Source organism: Triticum dicoccoides, chromosome 2B, assembly GCF_002162155.2.
Source record: "Triticum dicoccoides isolate Atlit2015 ecotype Zavitan chromosome 2B, WEW_v2.0, whole genome shotgun sequence".
Taxonomy (NCBI): domain Eukaryota; kingdom Viridiplantae; phylum Streptophyta; class Magnoliopsida; order Poales; family Poaceae; genus Triticum; species Triticum dicoccoides.
In genome coordinates this window covers 613,363,188-613,384,005 of record NC_041383.1, presented here as the reverse complement: position 1 = coordinate 613,384,005, position 20,818 = coordinate 613,363,188, and the positions used below count along the sequence as shown (strand labels likewise).

Genomic DNA, 20,818 nt, shown 5'->3' with positions numbered 1-20,818 from the left:
GTTTATGGTTCTTGTTAATATGGTTCTTGAGTTAACTGCATATTCCTGCAATAAAACCTGTATCAGTAGGATTATAACTGTTCATCTAGCAGCTTCTTCAGTTTTACCAAGTGCTTTCCCATTTGTGATTTGTCTTCCAATACCTTCACCCCTGCATCAAGAGTAGAACCAGTTACAAGAATTTTTTGGACATCTGAATTTGCTTTCGGTTATAAAGTTTTTGTTTTATATGATTCTGTTTCCGCGGGTACTGATAAAGTTTTAGGAAATGTGCATGCTGCGAGCTTAACCAAAGTAACCAAAGTGAGCTTCTTTCCTTGAAAAGGAGGTCCTTTACCGAACTAGTAGTACTTTGGATATGTTCTGTTATTCGGCAAGTGCGGTGTGCCACTTCCGCTCTGAACACTGCAAGTGTTAATCTATTGACAGATAACTAGATAAGCACTTTACCTTTGTCCATCCTGGTACAGTTCCTTCACTTCAAACAGATTCTTCAAGGACGGTTGACACACGACAGCACATAGCAAAGTACTACACCATAATACGGAGCAGTGTGCATTGACAAGAGCACTGGCAAAGATGAATGTATATCGGCTATAGCACTCACCACAGCCAACAGAACCTCCAGCGCAGAGCACCCCCCTGGACGGAACTGGTGCGAGTTCCAATCATTTTGAAACCAGCCTGTAGTGCTAAACTATTGAGATGCATAATCAACAGTCAACACACCACCTCCTATCATCTCCCTGCATATGCATGAGCGCTCCTTTTCCTTGCTTTATTATCGTCTTCTGAGATTCTGATTCCGCACTCGTTGCTCGCCCTCATGGCTGCTCTGCCCAGTTCTGTCCTAGGACGAATGAAGCCCTAGATAATGTGATCCCTCAGACGCCGTTGTTTTACTAGCTTATCCCAGCTGATTGATATGCTAAACAAACCGATCTAGACTAAGAAATAGGCTTATCCATGCCCATACATTACAAATTTTGGCAGCAGACTGGTGCAGTACAGTAGAGTGGCTATACCCGATACTAGTACATGGTAGCCATATGAAAAACCTTATCTTTGCGGGTTATCTATCTAACTTTCTGTATTTTTGGTCGTCGAGCTTGACATTCCCCAGCCAAGCGAACGTGCACCTTGAACAGGGACGAGGAACCGGGGAGAAGAAAACGATATCTCCCCGCCTCTTCTCCCGCGCTGCACCCGTCGCCGGTTGACGAGGCGTGCCTCATGCAGTTAACGGAACCCGGATTCAATCAAACCTTAAATTATGGCCCTAATACAGTAGTTCAAGGTAGCAACTGCTGCAGCCTGATTTTGACAGCAGTACCAAGTCCGCGTGCGACCGTCCGTGCGTGCGTGCGTACATGTAGGAACGGAAGAAAATTAAACCCAGCATCTGGAAGGACCAAATCAGGAGGAGAGCGAGAGTAGATGACCGAGACTGAAGAGCGGGAAGATTTTACGCGCGTGTCTCGGGCCGAAACGGATAGCAACACGACATGGTACGGTCAGACATGTATTGCCAACCTTGTGCTTGGACTAGGTCATACGTACGTACTGGGGAATCACCTGGCTGGCTCGTAAGCAAGCTTCTTCAGGTTTTTCCATCATTTTCCTCAAGGTTGGGTCGAAGCCGGAAAAGGCTGGTGCCGACGGGCGACGGCGCTGAATGTTTCCTCGGAAGCAACCAATTCACCGGTCCAGCTTGGCCGCCCCGAGTACGACCGCCGCCGCGTCGTCGGCGGCCGTCTAATGACCGCCCGCGCCCGCCCCGACGCACCAACCAACCGCTCGCTGTCACCACTTTCCACCGGTGCAACGCGGCCCGACCCATCACCACCCCCTTCCACAACTGGCCAGCAGCGACGCGCGGAACGGATGGATCCACCATCACTCGACTGGATTTTTTCTCGGATCACCCCGTGCTCCCCGCCACCAGACACGGCCATCACGAGCCCCTCGCCCCTCCGCTGCCCCCGGCCGGTGCAGAAAAGGCACAACCAGCTCACGGGTCACGAGGCCCGTCACCCTCAGCCGCATCTCCCGATCGACGTGCGTGGTTTCTCTTCCCCCCCCTAGCCTAGCTTGGCTGGCCCTGTTCAAAGCGCGGCGGTGTTGCGGCCGCGGCAAGATAGACACGTTCGTTCTTTTCGCCAGCCCGGCCGGCGGGTTTGCCGTGGCGGAATTGAATTGACCACACTAGTTTACAGTTCGTGTTTTAGGCATCAGTCCATCTTAATGTGCACGGGTCATCGACCGCTTTTCGCTCGTTCCACTGCCGCACGAAAATGGCGTGCGTGCGTCGCGGTGGTGTCATAGTCTCCGGATGCGTCCTGGAAGCTGAAACCGGTCGTCTGAAGCGACGGATCCTACTGGCCACGAACGCCGCCGAACCAAGGACGAAGGTCTCATCGCTCCACCACCGCTAGGATAGGAAGCTGTTTGTTTCTTCGAGTGTTCTCCCGTTGAAACTAAGTCGCCATGCATCCGATGCGATTAGTATTCAGCCGCTGCCGCCGCCCGCCGGCCGCCCGTGCGCCGGGGATGCATGCATGGCCAGGTGCGATCTTTCGGCGTCGCTGTACGAGTCGGTGGATATTGGGTCCCGTGAGTTTGACAGGAATTGCGCGGCCGGTCGCCGGTCCGGCCGCCGTACTTGCACCGCTAACTCGTTTTTTTTTTCGAGGGACTCGTTTTTTCTCTATATATAATCGGAGCCACGCAACGCAAGGAGTACGTACGAGCGAAACAATAGAAATCGAAAGGGAAGGACGTGGCCTGACGGCACAAGATAGGGGCCGTGCGTACGTGCCGACGTGGTGCATGCCATCATGCGAGTAAAATACTCCAATTTGTCGCCTTGGATGAGCAAAAATATCGAATCTATCACAGCTCGTGCAGCTGTTAACAACGTCGAGTTGCCTTGGAGACGCGTACATGCATACAGCTACATGACGATGGTAACGTGCGGGCGAGGCAGGTTTTTGTAGTATTTGTTTTCCCCTTGATGTGATCCGGACGAGATGTCGACGTGGTCGATTGGCTCCATCGCCCATCGGTGAAGATATGCATGGACGCCGCAACTCGAAGGTGGCGGCGGTGAACTAGAAGAAGCAAAATGCTAATTTCGTTAAGAGAGAGATAAACACCAAGTGTGAAGCGCGGTGATTCGTCTGTGTCCTCTAGTACCTTACGATAATCCTCTCACTATATATTATTATCATGAGAGAAGGTCTATAAGCTGGCCATGAGAGAAGGTCTATAAGCTGGCCAAGACGTGATAGAGGACATCTGCAATGATGCATGGGAGGAATAAGTTGAACGGTGGCATGGTGTAATTAACGATTTTATCAAAGAATACAGATAAAATATCCAGCAATGTTCCGCTGGTTTTTCTAGTCTTCGGTACCCACTTCAACAACAAGGAGGGAAGAGGAATGGGGATGACGGAGAAGTGTCGGATTGCAATCTAAGTCTTTCTTCATGATATATGTTGTGTAACTATGGTATGAGGTCTTGACAGTGTAGGCAATGTCGTATCATACACAATAAGAGTCACATTGCCCAACCATCGTCCCAATGGTAATTGTAGCCGACATGACACACAATGGTTTTTCTCCCGGTAGGTTATTGTCCGACGATTTGGCATGTTATGATGACGGTGGGGGCAAGTGTTAGGTCAAGTTTGTTTGGATAATGTGGTTCTCTAGTTTCACATTTTTTGTGTTCCCAATCTTTCTTCTTGAAATAAGGTAATCCCATGTCAACAAAAAATGAGCGCAATTACCGGAGCCCCTGTCGGGGCGAACCCGAGGCGATCCCATGTCAAACCGGAAGATCCCGGCCGGACGGAGGGATCTGCCGTAACAGAGAGAGATGTGATGGTGAGCGATGAAAGAAGGAGACATCAGGCGCGGGTAGATCCGCTGGGGTTACGGGAGGATTGGATCAAGACTAGGGAGGCGGTCCGGAAATATGCAAAGAAAAAGACATCAGCCATGAATCCGACTCAACAGATCTCAGGTAATCCGGGGAGGCCTTTGTCTGTGGGTCTTGATAGAATCAAGGGCAGGATATGAGATATGAGAAAGGATCTGAACGCTGGTAATTTAGGAGGAAACCAAGAATCCAGGGAAACAGAGATCGGAGGTCAACACGCAAAGGATCCGCCAGACAAGGGGAAGGAAAAAGGATCAACAATTAGCAAATCCAAGGATCATAGACGGGAAGGAAAATCAATGTGTGCCCTGTATGGAGATGCAATCGTCAGTAGGGGAGAGAGGATCAGATGATATAAAGTCCCAGGTTGGGGCGGACCTGACCCCCACACACCCTTCGCAGCATAACATCCACAAGATCGTGCTAACCATGGCTGATCAGAGCAACGGCAGGAACAAGGCGCCAATGAACCCCACTGGAGAGGTAGCTGCCATGGGCCACTCGGAGCTGGGCTCGAGGCCACTAGTCCATGGCGGCTCCTCAAGGGACATGGGTGATTTGTTCTGCACCCCTGTCGGCCAAGGAGTTCAGAATTCCCAGGGAGCAAGGTATGATGTGAATGAACATGTGATAGCTCCCGTGTTCCCTGTTAACATGGAGATGCGGAGGTCCAATGTGGTGGAGCTGAACTTGGCGAGGCAGAGGGCAGCCATGCGATCAAGGTGGATCGCTGTCAGCCTGTTCTTTTCGGTGCAGATCTTCAACATCAGCGGGCTCTTCCATGAGCTCAAGAGCAAGTGGGGGTTGAGGGGGCGCCTCAGCTACATTCCACTCAAGAATAACCGCTTCACCCTCGAGTTTGAGCGCGAGGGGGACCTCAGGTTCATCCTCAACAATGGGCCGTGGACCCATAAAGGAGACGCCTTCCTCATGGTGGCGGTGGACGGGAGCGCCAGGCCAGGTGATGTGGAGGTCGCCCACATGCCAATGTGGGCACACATCTACGATGCACCTCCGATCATGCTCTTCGAGTCGGTGGCTCGTGCCCTCGGCGCCGAGCTTGGGGAGGTGCTAGAAGTGGATGCTAACAAGGATGGCAGAATCTGGGGCAACTATATGCGTGTTCGCGTTAACCATGATGTGGATGAACCCATTAGAAGTAAGTTAGAGACTTATGATAGTGCTGAAGGAAAAATGTACAAATTGAATGTAAAATATGAGAGGCTCCCTAGGTTTTGTAGTGCTTGTGGCCATCTGGGGCATGGGCAGCGCGATTGTAAGCTCCCGGAGGATCTCCAAGAGATGAGATTCTCGGCAGCATTACGCGCATCTCCTTTTAAAAGAAGTAGTATGAGGGGAGGTGTCATCGTCCCGGAAACGAGCAGTGCTCGCCGTTTCCTCCTCTTCGAGCCAGAGAACATGGGAGCGTCAAAGATGATCCAGCAAAAGAAGGCAACAGAGAAGTTTGGCATGGTTCCGGAGAAGGTGTTGGCTGACCCATTGGTTCAGGCTGCAATTGCGGCAGTCAGTAGCATCAAGCTGGACTCGGGCAGCGGTGAGGATGATAGCTCCGGAGGCACCGCTAGGGACACTCTGTATCAAGAGAAGGTTCCCCAAGCCGACGCGGTGGATGTAACGGCAAAGAAAAGGATCGTCAACAACAAGCAGTTGAACGAGGTTCAGGGAGACAACAAGAACAATGCCAGTGAGACTGAAAAAGCTACCTTGGCGCAGCTGGGCTCTACCTCAGCTCTGCCCGAAGCGATGCAAGCAGCGGTGTTGGTCGACCCCCAGGCATCCAAGGAGCCGGTGGAGCTCCCCTTCCCACCCGGCTTCGGCCCGACTCCACTTTACGCTGCTGTTAGAAGCGGCGCTGTCAATGCTGCTGCTAGTCCTATTAAGTCCCAAGTGTTAACTGAACCGGTGCAGTCATAGGGAGGAAAAAACCAGTTGAAGGAGGAGTTGAAGAGGAAGAAGGTCGCTATGGGAAGGCTCGAAAAGAAGGGGCGAGGCGACCAGGTATCTGTGTTGGGCAAAAGAGGTGACCGTGTGCAGTCTGAAATTGAGGTGGCAAACTCTGATGAGAAGAAAGGAGATACAGACCAGTGTAAGAAAAAGAGAGGATCAGGCAATGGAGAGGAGCGGGACGACTCGGGGAAGGCAGGTGGAAAGGAAGCAACCGAGCATGGGGCTCTCGGTCAACTGGTGGATGCCGAGGAGGGCGTCCACCAAGAGCCATGACACTCATCAGTTGGAACTGTCGGGGTTTGGGGCAACCCCGGACAGTTCGTGAACTAGTGGGTCTCGTGCACATCTATAGACCCAAACTAGTTTTTATCTCTGAAACACGGCAAAGCAATGATGTAGTGAATAAGTTGAGATGGAGGCTTGGCCTCAAACACTATATCGTGCAACCTGGCGTCGGGAAAGGCGCCGGCATTGCACTCTTCTATGATGAGTCAGTCGAAATAAAAGAGCTTGCCGTTGGTCTCCGGTACATCGATGTGCTAATCCGTCTAAGTCCAAATAGCTCACAATGAGAGGAACTTTTGTGTATGGCGAACCAAAGGCTAATGAGAGACATCACATGTGGGATCTGTTGAGAAAAATTCGTAACAATTCCTCTGAACCTTGGCTCATGATTGGTGATTTCAATGAAGCCATGTGGCAGAGCGAGCATTTCTCGAGAGCACACCGGTCGGAAAGTAACATGGCAGATTTTAGAAGAGTGTTAGCGGATTGCAACCTCCATGACATAGGCTTCAAGGGCACACCCTGGACATATGACAATAAACAGAGGGGGATTTTCAATGTAAAAGCACGCCTTGACAGAGGGGTTGCTAGCCCAGAGTGGTGCAGACTGTTTAGCAATGCTACAGTGGAACATATTGTGTCCTCGAGATCTGACCATGTACCTCTACTGCTCCGTTTCGGCTCCAGGAGAGAGTGGCGTCTAGTCAACAAGAGTTTCAGATATGAACATATGTGGGAAAGAGCTGATAAACTACCAGAAGTAGTGGCTAATGCATGGTCTGGTGGAGGTCCAGGTCATTCTCTGGAAAAAATCACCAAGAAACTACAAAGTATGCAGGGGGTACTTAGCAAATGGGCGCAAAGGGAGTTCTGTTCTGTACAAAACAGAATAAAGTCTCTTAGAGATGCTCTCAAGGGCTTCCGTATGTTGCATCAAACTCCCGAAATCGAAGAGAAGATGAGGCGAACAGAATCTGAATTAGATGAATGGCTTTATAGGGAGGAGATGATGTGGAGACAACGGTCTCGGATAACCTGGTTAAGGGAAGGGGATAGGAACACGGAATTCTTCCACCGCAAAGCAACCTGGCGCAGAAAGAAAAATAAAATAACAAAACTGAAACGTGAGGATGGAAGTTGGGCAGAGAAAACAGAGGAAATACATGGGGAGATAAACAATTTCTTCCAGGGCTTATATAAGCGAGACGACAAGGTTATACCACAGGAGTTAATTGACCTTTTCCTGAAGAAGGTGGATGACAGAATGAATGAAACACTAGTCAAAACGGTCACCGATGAGGAGATAGGTGATGCCCTTTTTCAAATCGGACCACTCAAGGCCCCAGGGCCCGATGGTTTCCCGGCTCGTTTTTTCAGCGGAATTGGCAAACCATGAAGGAGGACGTTATAAATGGAGTAAAAAAGTTTTTTGAGGATGGAGCGATGCCAGCGGGTGTGAACGATACTACAATTATGCTCATTCCTAAAGGAAACAATCCTATTAGTATCAAAGATTTCCGCCCCATAAGCCTCTGCAACGTTATATACAAGGTAATCTCGAAGGTGCTAGTAAATCGTTTACGCCCTCTACTTGATGACCTCATTCCTGAAACTCAAAGTGCCTTCATCCCGGGGAGACTGATCACTGACAATGCGATCATCGCTTTTGAATGCTTCCATAAAATCCAACACAGCAAGAACCGGAGAGATACCCATTGTGCTTACAAATTGGACTTGGCCAAAGCCTATGACAGGGTTGATTGGGATTTTCTTGAGGGTGCTCTTATACAACTGGGCTTTGATCAGAAGTGTATTAGATGGGTGATGATATGCGTGAGGTCAGTCACTTTTTCGGTTAAATGCAACGGTGTGCTGCTGGATGCTTTTGTGCCCTCGAGAGGCCTGAGGCAGGGGGATCCGTTGAGTCCATACCTCTTCTTATTTGTGGCTGATGGATTGGCTACCTTATTAAATAGAGAAGTAGAAAAAGGTACTATCTCCCCACTGAAAATCGCCCGAGGCAGTCCGGGTATATCAAATCTCCTCTTCGCGGATGACAGTTTGCTATTCTTCAAAGCTACTGTAGATCAAGCAAGGAAAGTGAAGGAGCTCTTAGACCTGTTTCAAAAATGCCCGGGTCAACTGTTGAGCCATAGCAAGTGTTCCACGAGACCAATGGATTCCACGAGACGAAGGCCTAAAAACTACGCATTTCATAAGCCGATCCAGACTGAGATGGGTCAACCAATTAATGCTTTCGGACACAAAGGAATGGAACGTCGACCTCATAAGGATAATTTTCCATGCTTTTGATGCAAACGAAATCTGCAAAATCCTAATCCCCACTGCTGAAGTAGAGGATTGTGTGGCTTGGCACTATGAAAAGTCTGGTGTCTTCACTGTCAGGAGCGCCTACAAACTTGGCGTCACACTAAGTAGAAATGAAAGGGAGGCCCCCTCTAGCTCGTCGAGTGAACCCGGGAATAGAAGCATTTGGGATGTCATATGGAAAGCAAACATTCCAGAGAAAACAAAATTTTTTGGGTGGAGAGTGGCGACCCAAACTTTGGCAACAAAAACACAACACCTTCAGAAGGACCATTGTGAAGGAAGATATATGTGATTTATGTGGAACAGAAAGTGAAGATGAGTTCCATGCGGTTGTTTCATGCACAAGAAGCAGGGCGTTGAGAGCTGCCATGAGAGTTAAATGGGACATCCCCAAGGAAGTTGAGTTCAGACGAACGGGAGAGGATTGGCTTCAGAACCTCCTTCTGCCACAATCAGCTAGCATCAGAAGCAATATCCTGTTAATACTGTGGAAAGCCTGGAGCCTTAGGAACAACACCATCCATGGGGATGGGAAGGATACTGTCACGGGAGCAGTGCATCAACTCCTCAGACTGGGCGAAGATTTGCTAACGGCTGAACAGGCAGCCAATATACCTCATAGCAAGCAAGCAACCACACTTTTTGATCAGAGCACATCCAAGCCTGTACCCCTGAAAAATAATCGCTGGATAGCACCAGCAGTTGGGTATGTAAAAATCAACTGTGATGCGGCCTTTCTTAAAGATTCAGGGGATACTTGGGGAGGAGCAGTAGCTCGAGATCATCGGGGTTCTGTCCACTTGTCTGTCGGACGCCGGCTAAACCAGTGCAGCTCGGTAGAAGAGGCAGAGGCAGCTGCTGTACTGATGGGAATGTCTGAACTGTCGAACGTGTATGGGGGACCTATAATCCTGGAGGTGGATTGCGCTGCAGTGGGCCGAAACTTGCTCTCGGAGGATTCCTGCAAGTCGTCTTGCTATGCAACCATAGCTAACATAAAGAAAACCTCAAATGCCTTCCAAAGGTTCGAGGTCAGGGTGATTAACAGAGCTCAGAACGAGCTGGCTCACCAGATTGCAGCCACAACAAGGGCATCAGGTGACCACAAAGTGGTGGCAGGCGTGCATGATGCAGTAAGGCAACAGATGGTTGAGGAGTATACTACTACCATCGCATAGTGTATGCATGGTTCTAAAAAAAATAAAAAAAAATAAGGTAATGAAACAACAATTCAGGATCCTACCTTGCGGTGGGCATCTCCTTCGGTCATAGTGCATTCAATGATATTATGTTCTTACCCCTATTTGGGGTGGGCCACACATGCCGCCTTTCAAAACCTATGTGGTCAATCTAACTTTTGCAGGTCCTCCGTCGTTTTTCCACCGTTAGCTTGAGAAAAAGTCAAAATCCAAAAGACAGAGCCAGAGAATCGACTTCAAAGATTTTTTATGTATGTTTTGGTTCATCAGTTATCTTTCAAATCCTTCTTTGTGCTATTCGAGAAAATTGAGAATTCTAGTTAACGGTTCCAATTTGTACAGAATTGTATAGCATGTGACTAGAGGTCCACTTTTTCTTCCTTTCCATCTCAGTAAAAAGAAACGGGTACTTTTGTCCACCTGATGATGCAATTTATTTATTTAATACTCCTATATAGATACGAGTTCTTTTAGAAAATATACTTCAACCTTTATAATGTGGAGCTTACCTTACTTTGAATACTTTAGAAGTAAAACACCCTTTTGGTTTATCGACACAACGACACATCTTTGCTATAGTCTAATTATGCCATAGATGTCTGATGTTAAAATAAAACCAAAATGGGTTGAATAGTATAAACGGGCATTAGTAAAAAGATCTTTGAAGGTACGGGCTACGGAAATCAAATATGCCCTAAAACTTTTGAGCGTTGCTAGCTTATATATTTCGCCCATAATAATTGTTAAATATGTGAAAACTATACATTTCTGATAGCATGGCTCATTACATACGTAAGTGGTACTCTTCTCCTTCCTTGCGGAGTACATCCCGTTGGAGTATTTAACTTAGATCGTCGCATAGCAATTCCTTAATTTTGACCTAGATCAAGTAGGCCTGGAACAATGTACTCCTACCGATGCATGATTAAGTATGAGCCTACGCTGGCAAACAGTACAAAGTGGGAAGAGTAATCAACTTCTCCCCCCAATGTGATGTGTCATGATTCATGCATACTGCTGTAGTACATTGAGGAGACGGAAGAGCCATGATTCGCCTGGACATAAACACATTTCTATTTCCTGGAGACACCTCCCCGGCTTGGCCAAGAAGCAGGGGACATGACCCTGGAGAAACGGGATCGAGCCGGCCGGGAAAGGATCATCGGCACCAATCCCTCAGATGTATATCCGCCAATTGGACGATTAGATTAGTCATAGTGGGAGTAACTTAGCTAGTAACATAGTGCATTTCAAAACTTTTTTTTTTTGCTTATGTGGCATGTTGTTAATAGAAGTATTATGCACACGACATATTTTTGCACGATTCACAAACAAGTTGAATCCAGCCGGACATGGATATGACTGAGAAGGCCACTGGCCGCTGGATTGCACGTCGTGCACAAAAATCGTGGAGCAGTTTCGTGTAGTTAATGAGGCTAGTCATAGTGGGGAGTAACTTAGACATAGTGGGAAGTGTCAAAGGTGTAGTAACATATATGTCTTCATTTATTGCTTTGTAGACTCATTTTGTATTGGGAACCGCTATGTAATGGTAACATATTATGTCACTCTATTTGTCTCTCTCCTCTTTAATTACATGACACATCATCTTTTTTACTTATGTGGCATCTATGTTACTACTTATATTACTCCCACTATGACTAGCCTGAGAGAAGTGTTATAATATGTTACCGTAACATAGCACTTCCCAAGACAAGATGAGTGTATAAGCTAATAAATGAAGTTCTTTATAACACTATTACTATGTTACTTTACACTGCGAAGATAATAATTTAAACTAGTGTCATATGCATGACACTAGTATAAATTACTCCCCACTATGACCAGTCTTAGTGCGCCTGCAGATTATAATCCCTTTGATCCACAAGGGCAAGCTAAACAGTTGGCTACTGGCCACGAGGGAGGATTCCTTCCACGCTAGCAGCATGCATGCATGCCGGCGTGATTCGGCGGGAGTAGCACAACATAACACCAACCACATTGGCAGCAGTACAGCATTTCCTAGTGCACACGACGGGAGCTCAAATCAGATGCGTGCAAATGGAACAAAATGCAAATACATTACTACTCGGCATGTTACTAACGGGAGCTGCGTAATTTACTTTGTCTTTTAGCATGATCAGTGCCGCCTATACGTAGCCAAGCTACGGCCGTGGCCTTTGGGGCCTCGAAACAGTGCCCCATCTTCTCGGTGCTCCAAGGAGCGGAGATGAACCCGCAAAAAAAAAAAAAAGGAGGAGCGGGCGAGTCCTTTTTAATGCGGCCATGCCGGTGCCGGCGCCGGTGTGCAGATGCGGATGCTGGTGCCATCCGTCGCACGCCCGAGCTGAGCTGAACCGGTCTAAGGCCGGCGGACATCCTTGTACGCTTCCGGCCGGCGGACGGGCGCGTCCACGTTGCCTCCGCGGGGCGGCCACTGACCGGCCCTGGAACCAAATGACGGGAGCAGCAGAGGAATCTTTCCCGGCTGCTCGCTTCCATTTTATTTTTGTGTTTGTTGCTGCGGAGATGCTCGTTTTCAATTTGAAGACTTCAGTCCAGATGGTTTTAAAGTGGTTGACATCTCAGCCCGTGAATACCTTTGTCCGATGAACTATAATATTTCTTAAGCTAAAAAATAGGTGGTCCTAGTTCCCAGATTTAGAAGAGTGATAGAATACAAAAAATTACTTAACCAGAAAATAATACACGCACAGTAGTACTCCCTCCGTTCCTAAATATTTGTCTTTTTAGACATTTCAAATGGACTACCAGATACAGATGTATGTAGACATATTTTAGAGTGTAGATTCACTCATTTTACTCCGTATATAGTCACTTGTTGAAATATCTAAAAAGACAAATATTTAAAAACGGAGGGAGTACTTTATAGTAAAACTTGTAACGACAAACTACATAAAAAATATCTAGATCTCAAGACGCATAAACTAATGCTGGATACCGTGCAGTACAGATCGGGACGTCCAACGCAAGCTTAGTTTTACATACATGGTTACTATTAAGATCATTTGCCATCATGCACGGGGATGAGTTGCCCACTCATTTGTCATGATCTTCTCCCTCCATTTCTAAATATTTATTTTTTGAGAGATTTTAAATGAACCAGCACATATGAATGTATATAGACATATTTGAGTGTAGATTCACTCATTTTACTCCGTATGTAGTCACTCATTGAAATCTCTAGAAAGACAAATATTTAGGAACGTAGGGAATATATATCAATTTTGTCCAAATATGCCATGTGAATATCAAACATAATTTCTGAATTTGTCCTTATGTTCGAAGAAAAAAACTCCAAATTTTCCATGTGAAATACCACAGCATTTTCTGAATTTGCCAACATGTACAAAATATATTTTAATTTTGCCATGCAACTAGTGAAAACATTTTATTTTCTAAAATTGCCATGTGTTACAAAACATTCTTGTTTGCAAAGTTGCCATGTTGTGTATAATATTATTTTTTTCAAAATTTGCCATATTTCCATTATGTTTCAGAATTTTGAACAAACAATATAATTGACATGATATACAATTAAATTTGCCATGTGACCCTCACATAGTTTCCTAAAACTTGCCATGTTTTGTTCAACAAAAATCTTAAACTTGCCATGTCAACATTACAATTTTTCTTAATTTGCCATTAGGTATGAAAATATTTTTAAAAAAATCGCCATGTGATCAGTCCAAAACATCTTTTTCTATAATTGCCATGTGTTACGAAACAAATTGTTTTTTTAAAATTGTCATCATGCGTACAACATATTTTTCCTGAATTTTCCACATGTCCAAGATTTTTTCCAAAGTTTATGTACAAACAATATAGTTGCCATGATATAAATTGAATTTGCTATGTGACCATTACATACTTTCAGAAAATTGCCATGTCACTTTTACAAATTTTCTTAATTTTCCGCGATTTTAGGAAGTTAATATCGTCTAAATTTGTCATGTGACTTTTTTACAAATTTTTCTAACCTTGCTTTTGGTTTATAAAATTATTTTTTCTAAAACTTTCATGTGACCAAATTAAAACATTTTCCAAAATTTTCTATGCTTTTAGAGGGAAAAACCCTAAATTTGATCATGTGACCAATACAACATTTCTCTAAATTTGTCAAGATTTAGGACACAAATTCTTCAAAATTTGCCATGAGATTGTATAATTTTTCCATGAGTTAGAGAACAAATTTCCCAAATTTGCAGTGAGTTTCATTATCTTTCATGTAAATATAGATAGCTGTCGCCAGTCTAGTGAAATATTTTTCTAAATTTTCCATAATTTTAGAGGAAATTCTAAAGTTTTTGCCATGTTATCTTTGGAAGATCTTGGTGTTTTTAGAAATATCGCTTTTCTAAAAGTATTCCCATGCGAATTTTGTTGTTGTCGATTGTAGGGCAGAAAAGGTAGGAAAATGAAGTTGCCATGATTTGTTGAGTAATTAAATCAAAATTTACCATGATATTACGACATGGCAATGATGTGAGCATAGAGAATTGTCATGCTAAAGAATGTTGCCATGTGTCCAAGAATTGGCATCCCGTGACACAAAGATTTGCCATGTTTTTTTTGTTTATTTAAGATTGTTTTCGATTGCAATTTTGGGGTCCCTGCAAAATTTATGCATATTTTTTAACTTTTTGGTTATGGTTATGGTTTTTGAGATGGCAATTTTATGCATTTTTTCCACTTGTCAAGATTTCTTGCCTTTTTTGTATCACAATACAATTTTTGTGTGTGGCAATTTGTTGTTAAAAGCAGCTAATTGGGCTAGCCTCTTTTTGTCTTCCACAGTCGCTTGAATTATGTTCAGCTGCCCGCAGCACAGAAAACTAACTGGAGCGAACATTCTAGCCGCTAAATCACGTCATATCGATAAACCAGCTGGAGAGAACGTTAGCTCGTGCCCCCGGGAACTGCCGCTTGCACGTTAGTTACGCCCAAAAATATAATTTTATTTGAGAGAAAAAACTTATTTCCCAACTCCATTTTGCAAAGTTGCTCCTAATCATCTAAAAGAACATTCCTCCTTTTATATTTATATTTATTTGGTGCGAAAATGTATTTGTTCTTAGAGAATCGACACTAATATAATTGATTTGATGCCAACATTTGACATTGTCAATATTTGGCAAGCCAAGTCAAATGTTGCCAAATATTGGCAACTTTTTGTCAAGAAAAGTTGGTAGTCAACCAGCCACTAGCCAACATTTGGTATTTGCCAAATATTAGCATGCCAATATTTGGCATGGAACCAGTCATGCTCTGAGTTTCATTAGCTGACAGGATAATATCGCATGTTTTTTTCTTCGAAAATCATAGTAGGAGCAAATGTCGGAGCAATCGTGTAATAAAAACGTACTTTTCTTAACTCTATCCTGACGGTTATGCATAGGGTAATAAATCACTCTTTAGATCTTGCTATACTCTACCCCGCAAAAAAAAAATCTTGCTATACTCCGTACATGTCAGACAACAGTCGCTTACTCCACAAATCACGTTGTTTTAGCGAAAAACAAATCACGTGGTATATAACTGGATTCATTTCTGGGCGGGTCCCGCCGGCGCAAAGTAAGCCGCGAGCGATGGCTGACGGCTGCGATGCGCAAAGCGGCGGGTCCCTGCGGGATGCTCTAGCGAAGGAAGCCACGCGACTTTGGACCCGGTGGTGCGTGCGGTTTTACTGGGTGGCCCGGCGACCGGGTCGTCACGCGGCCGGCCTCCCTGGACCAGACACCGACCCGGAGCAAGCGAAAGGGAAGCAGGGGACGGACGGATTGTTCCTCTGTCTCAAAACTTCCTTCCTTCCTTCGTTCCTTCGAACAAGTACCACTACGTACTAGGAGGAGTAGATATTTTCCCCATCTTCTCCAATAACAATCAGCAAAATCTTTACATGGCTACATTAGCAAATGTGAACAAAATTTGTCAGCCCCTAGCTCCTCCCCCACCGCCCAAAATATGGCCAACGGGGGAGGAAATAAAAATGGTAAAAATAAGAAGAGGGAGTAGATTACAATGCACACGCCCCCCCTGTGTAGCTATCAACACCGATCATTCGGCTGCTCGATGTCTGCGTCGTCGATAAGCAGCCGCGACTTCTCGTCTCCGTCGGCCGCGCCAACTTTGCCCTGGGCGTCGGAGCCGGTGAGCTGCTTCGACCGCTTGGCCTCGCCCGCCCAGTCCGTCCGCCCGATCACCAGGAGCATGCGCACCATGCAGGTGGCCTGCGCCGCCAGCAGCCCGAACCACAGGCCCTCGAAGTCGTAGTGGAACCAGAAGGCCAGCACCAGCGCCACCGGCGTCCCCACCAGGTAGAACGACCGGAGGTTGATGTTGGCCGCGTCCTTGGGCCGCGCGCTGCCGCGCAGCACCCCGCACCCCGTCGTCTGCGGGCAGTTGCCCAGCTCGCACAGGCCCAGGATCGGCAGCACCGACGCGGTGAGCGCGATGATCGCCGGGTCGGCCGTGAACATGCTCGCCCACACGTTCCGGACGAGGAATGCGAACGCGGAGGCGAAGGCGCCGGACGCGAAGCCGAGCATGATCCCCGCCGTCGCGGCGCGGCTCGCCTGCTCGGGCTGCCCGGCGCCCAGCTCGTTGCTGACGCGCGTCGACACGCCGAAGCTGAGCGACGAAGGGAAGATGTATATGAGCGACGTGGTCTGGATCAGGATGCCCATGGACGCCACCGTGGCCTGCGGGTTCAGGAGCAGGCCGCACAGCAGGATCATGATCTCGTACCACCACCACTCGAGGCACACGCTCACGCAGCTCGGCAGAGCCAGGCTGATGAGCTCGCCCCAGCCACGGAAGCTCTCGGCGGAGAGTGCGAAGCCGCCCGTGCGCTTGTGGACGCCTTTGAAGAAGATGTAAGCGAGAAGCAAGAGGAGCAGGTTCAGGTTGGCCAGCACGGACGCCATTGCCACTCCCTTGACGCCGAGGCCGAGCACGGTCACCAGCACGTAGTTGATGGGCAGGTGGATGGCAATGGCGAGCGTGGCGCACACGGTGAGTGGCAGGTTTATGGACTGCATCCGGAGATATACCCTCACGGGGTGGAGGAATGCCTGGAGGAGGAGGTCAGGCAGTGAGGCAAGAATGTAGGTCTCCGCCACGGCGGCGATGGCGGCGTCCTGTCCGCAGAGGAGGAGCAGAGGCCGCATGTGCATCCACAGGCCACCGATAGGGACGGCGGCCGCGATGAGGAGGAGCACCGTCCGCTGCACGGTGACACCAATGAGCGAGTAGTTACCCGCGCCGAATGCCTGGCCACATATCGGCTCCATGCCCATGGCGAGGCCGGAGAGGACAGAGTATCCGGTGATGTTGGCGAAGCCGATGGCGAGGGAACCGCCGGCGAGCGCCAGCCCGCCGAGACGGCCGAGGAAGAGCATCGAAATCATGGAGCGGAGGTAGAGCAGCAGCCCGGTGAGGATCATCGGGAATGCGAGGCCGAGAATGGAGCGCGCCTCGTCGCGGGCCGCGGTGGCCGACACGGGCGGCATCATCGGGAGCGCGATGCCAAAAGAAACGGACCAGGCTTCCTTCACCGCCTTGGCAAGCCGGCCGGGCGGCTTGCACGTGAGCACCGGCGCGGCCGCCTCGTCACCGTAGACCGGGATGACGACCTCCCCCGCCTTGGCAAGCAAGGGGGCGGTGATGACACAGCCATCCGGGCATGCCGCGGTGGCGCCTCCGCAGGACGTCATGGATGGAAACAGAGGAGCGGCCCTGCCGCTCGTGCAGTTTCGCGGAGCTTTTACGGCGCCGGGCGGTGTAACTCCCGGGCAATTTACCGCCTACTCAAGTACGCAGTTCAGTTTTGGGGGGAGGCTGCGGGGAAGAGAGAGAGAGAGGGAGCGTTTTTTCCCTTGTCTCCTCTACGGAGGCGGGTAGTGTTTGGTTGGTGGAGCTCTGCGCCGCGCGGGGATTTGGGAGGCTCGGCGGTGCCGTTTTATAGGCGCCGGAGGCGAGAGGGGTGCCGTTTACAATTGACAGTTCTCTCTCGGGATGGTTTTGTCGTTGTTGCTGTGTCCATCAGCGCACCCCAGAGCCGCCCGTGTTAATTACCTTCCATTTCTTCCGTCCCGTGGATACTTTGTACTCCTGCCTGCGTGTCCAGCAACAGCATCAACTTTCCCCCCCTTCAGTTACACACCTTCGCTTTAACTGTGTTTTCTTTTTTTGCGAGAATTTTGCCTTAACTAATTCAGTAACAGTCACTAGTAGCATTGTCTGCAAAGGCTAGTCGCACTGCTCTAAGGTAATAAATCATACTACTACTTGACAGGACTATTAATTTCATTAAAACCTTTGCTGTTGTCGGTTAACCAAATTTTAAGAGGATCGGACAGGATTCTTGATCGGATGCATTTTGTCATGTCCATGACAAAAGATCCAGACACTAGAAACACATGGCATATGAACAAGGCTGGGTTCACAGGTATGGCTAGAGTAGTAGTGCCGTGCATTAGAATGTTTGTAGGCATGGACAGGATTTTGGTTGTCCATTTTCTTTATGTTTGACCCGCATTCCTTCGGTGTACGGAAACTTTTAAAAGCCGGTTCTTTCAACATACAAAACTATCAGGAAAATGTAGACGAGCGAATACGAATGTGTTATTTTACTAGACCTGGAGGGACAATGACATTGTCTAAAGTTCTGCTTTCGGGTGTGCGTTGAGCTGATACATGGCCACGTTGCGAGAGGCAACTAACTTATCTCTTTGGAGCTGTAATGGTTTCTTTTATGCGTTGACAACGACAATTGCAGGCTTAATAAGATGAGAAAAGAAAGCACAAAGTCCACTGCAGGCAGGCTGGTGTATTGAAAACGCAAAAATACAGGTAGATTTGATTTTAAAGTCAACTGGACCTACCGATTCAGCATATTTTCTAAGAAAAGTCTCTGTATCGGCGGCATGACGCCGTACCTCGCCGGCCTGCAGCTAATAGACGGCCGGGAATAACTAAAATACGAAGCTCAGCATGAGATAATGGGTTCCATAGACAAATGCCGTCTTCGTTTTTATATATGTATACCCGTCATCTGTTCTGTCTGTCATCTTGTACTTTTCTAGTCACAAAATACAGCTCCAATACTGTGAAACGATATTGTAAAAAACTGTTTGAAAAGGAAAAGTACAACCTTGCTAGTATGGCTTAGTTGAGAGATTGATGCCCCTTAGACCAATGCCTGAATTTCGATGACAGAAGTGTGTGTGTGCGCGCGTGTGTGTGTTTTCCTTTTTTTTCTCCTCGAAAGAGAGACACAGCTACAGCTAGCGTACTTGAATATAGTTCTTTCATGCTAACGACTAGTACGATCAAGAGAATTTCATATGCCCAAGATGTTTATCATCGGTCGGTAAAGGCCGCAATAAGTCATAATAGGGTCGGCCATACGTGAGAAAAGTTATTGAACCAGACCTACCACAGTAGTTGGCTAGTGGTAAAATTATGGTGCTACTTGGAATCTTTACGGCTTGTTGTTATAGCTACTGGTAGCTCTTCGAGGGTCTAACTAAGCTAAGCTAAGGCAAGGTGCTCTGCATCTTGCCGCCCTTGGTGCATCTTGCCTATAAAAGAAGAGGCAGGAACTTGTAGTTGGGCCGTGAGAAGCGGCAAGAAGCTTGCTTAAAACAAGGTGATTGGGAAACAACGGGCAGGTTCTCTCTCGCCGAGTTGGTGATGGAGATGCAAGTATACATGTGGTTTTCACTTGCCCAATCCAGCAATGACCTAATCATTTCTGTCGCGATGCTACCCATATCAAGTAGCCTCTCTCACCCAACCCACTCGCTTTTTTCGGTTTTGGAGTAGATGCACACTAAGAATAGTAATATGGGCCTGCGTATAGGGATTTCATCATCATTAGTATCTTGGACAGGTGCGCCGTGCAACATGCCATGTTACGCGTGAGCAAATCTAGGCCTCTTTGCCCTGCAACTTGCATTGTGTGAGGTCCGGCCGAAGCCAACATGCATGCATGCATGCATGCATGCATGCGTAGTAGTATGTGCGCCTTGCTTACCTGCGCATACATGGGGATTGGGGAACTCGATTAGTGCATGCACCTTAGGGCACCTACAGTATCACGGAAATTTATCGGGGTCCATGAGGACTAGCAGCAGCAACAACATCGTGGTTGTCTTGACCGAGGGCCAACCGGGCGGGCAGGATGGTCCAGGACGCACGGCCGGGATTGGGCGATGCAGATGCAGCCATGCAGGTCCGTGGTACGTCAGGTCTCTCTCTGCGTCCATCGTGTTGGACGCGGACGCCCTACTACCACTACGGCCGAGACGACGCTGGACAAGAGATCGAGTCATCAAAATCTTTGCATTGTTGGCCTGCCCGCCGCGATGAATTGATGTAGTGGTTGCATGTGTCGGGCGGCCGATGGTCCACGCCCTACACCACCGCCTACGTGCCTTGTTGGATGTATTTTTAGCCGGCGTCAAGGCGCCATTGGCCCGCTCGTGCTCGAGCGTAGACAAGCGAGCGAGCACATATGTATCCGCCTGCCCGCCCGGCTCCCCGTTTGTCGTGGAGAGCCAGGCACTGTGCCCTTTTTGTTGCTTTGCTCCTGGCCGAAGCCAATATATGATCCATCCACGGAGCGGCAGTCGAGGCGACCTCATTTCGTTTCACTTGGGATTTGTCTATCGGCGCCTTTGGTTTCTGGGTTAAGGTTAAGGCGAGGCGAGCCAAACCCGTGGGCGCGTGTGCTATTTCCGCATATGTTTTGTCGATGCCTACGCGGCAGAGTGAAAGGCTGTGGAGACGGGGCGTCGTCGTCGCGTTCCGCCCCTTTTTGGCGCGTCCGTGCCACCGGTGGAACCGTGGACGCCGTTCGTTGTCGCCGTGTGTGCAGGCGCCAAAAATATTGTTACAGGCGGGAGTGCGCCACGGCGTTTTTCTTCCTTTTTATATTTACTACTCCCTCTGTAAACTAATATAAGAGCGTTTAGATTACTAAAGTAGTGATCTAAACGCTCTTATATTTATATTAGTTTACGAAGGGAGTATATGATTAGGAGGAGAAAAAAAATGTTTAGGAG

The 20,818-nt window shown here is 47.8% G+C and overlaps 1 protein-coding gene across 1 annotated transcript; it reads right to left on the bottom strand.

Moving 5' to 3' along the window:
* Nucleotides 1–15,132: 15,132 nt before the first annotated feature.
* Nucleotides 15,133–17,676, bottom strand: LOC119365157 (protein DETOXIFICATION 49-like). The gene has a single exon (XM_037630755.1). The coding sequence runs from the start codon at nt 17,462–17,464 to the stop codon at nt 15,797–15,799; it is 1,668 nt and encodes a 555-aa protein (XP_037486652.1). The 5' UTR covers nt 17,465–17,676; the 3' UTR covers nt 15,133–15,796.
* Nucleotides 17,677–20,818: the final 3,142 nt, after the last annotated feature.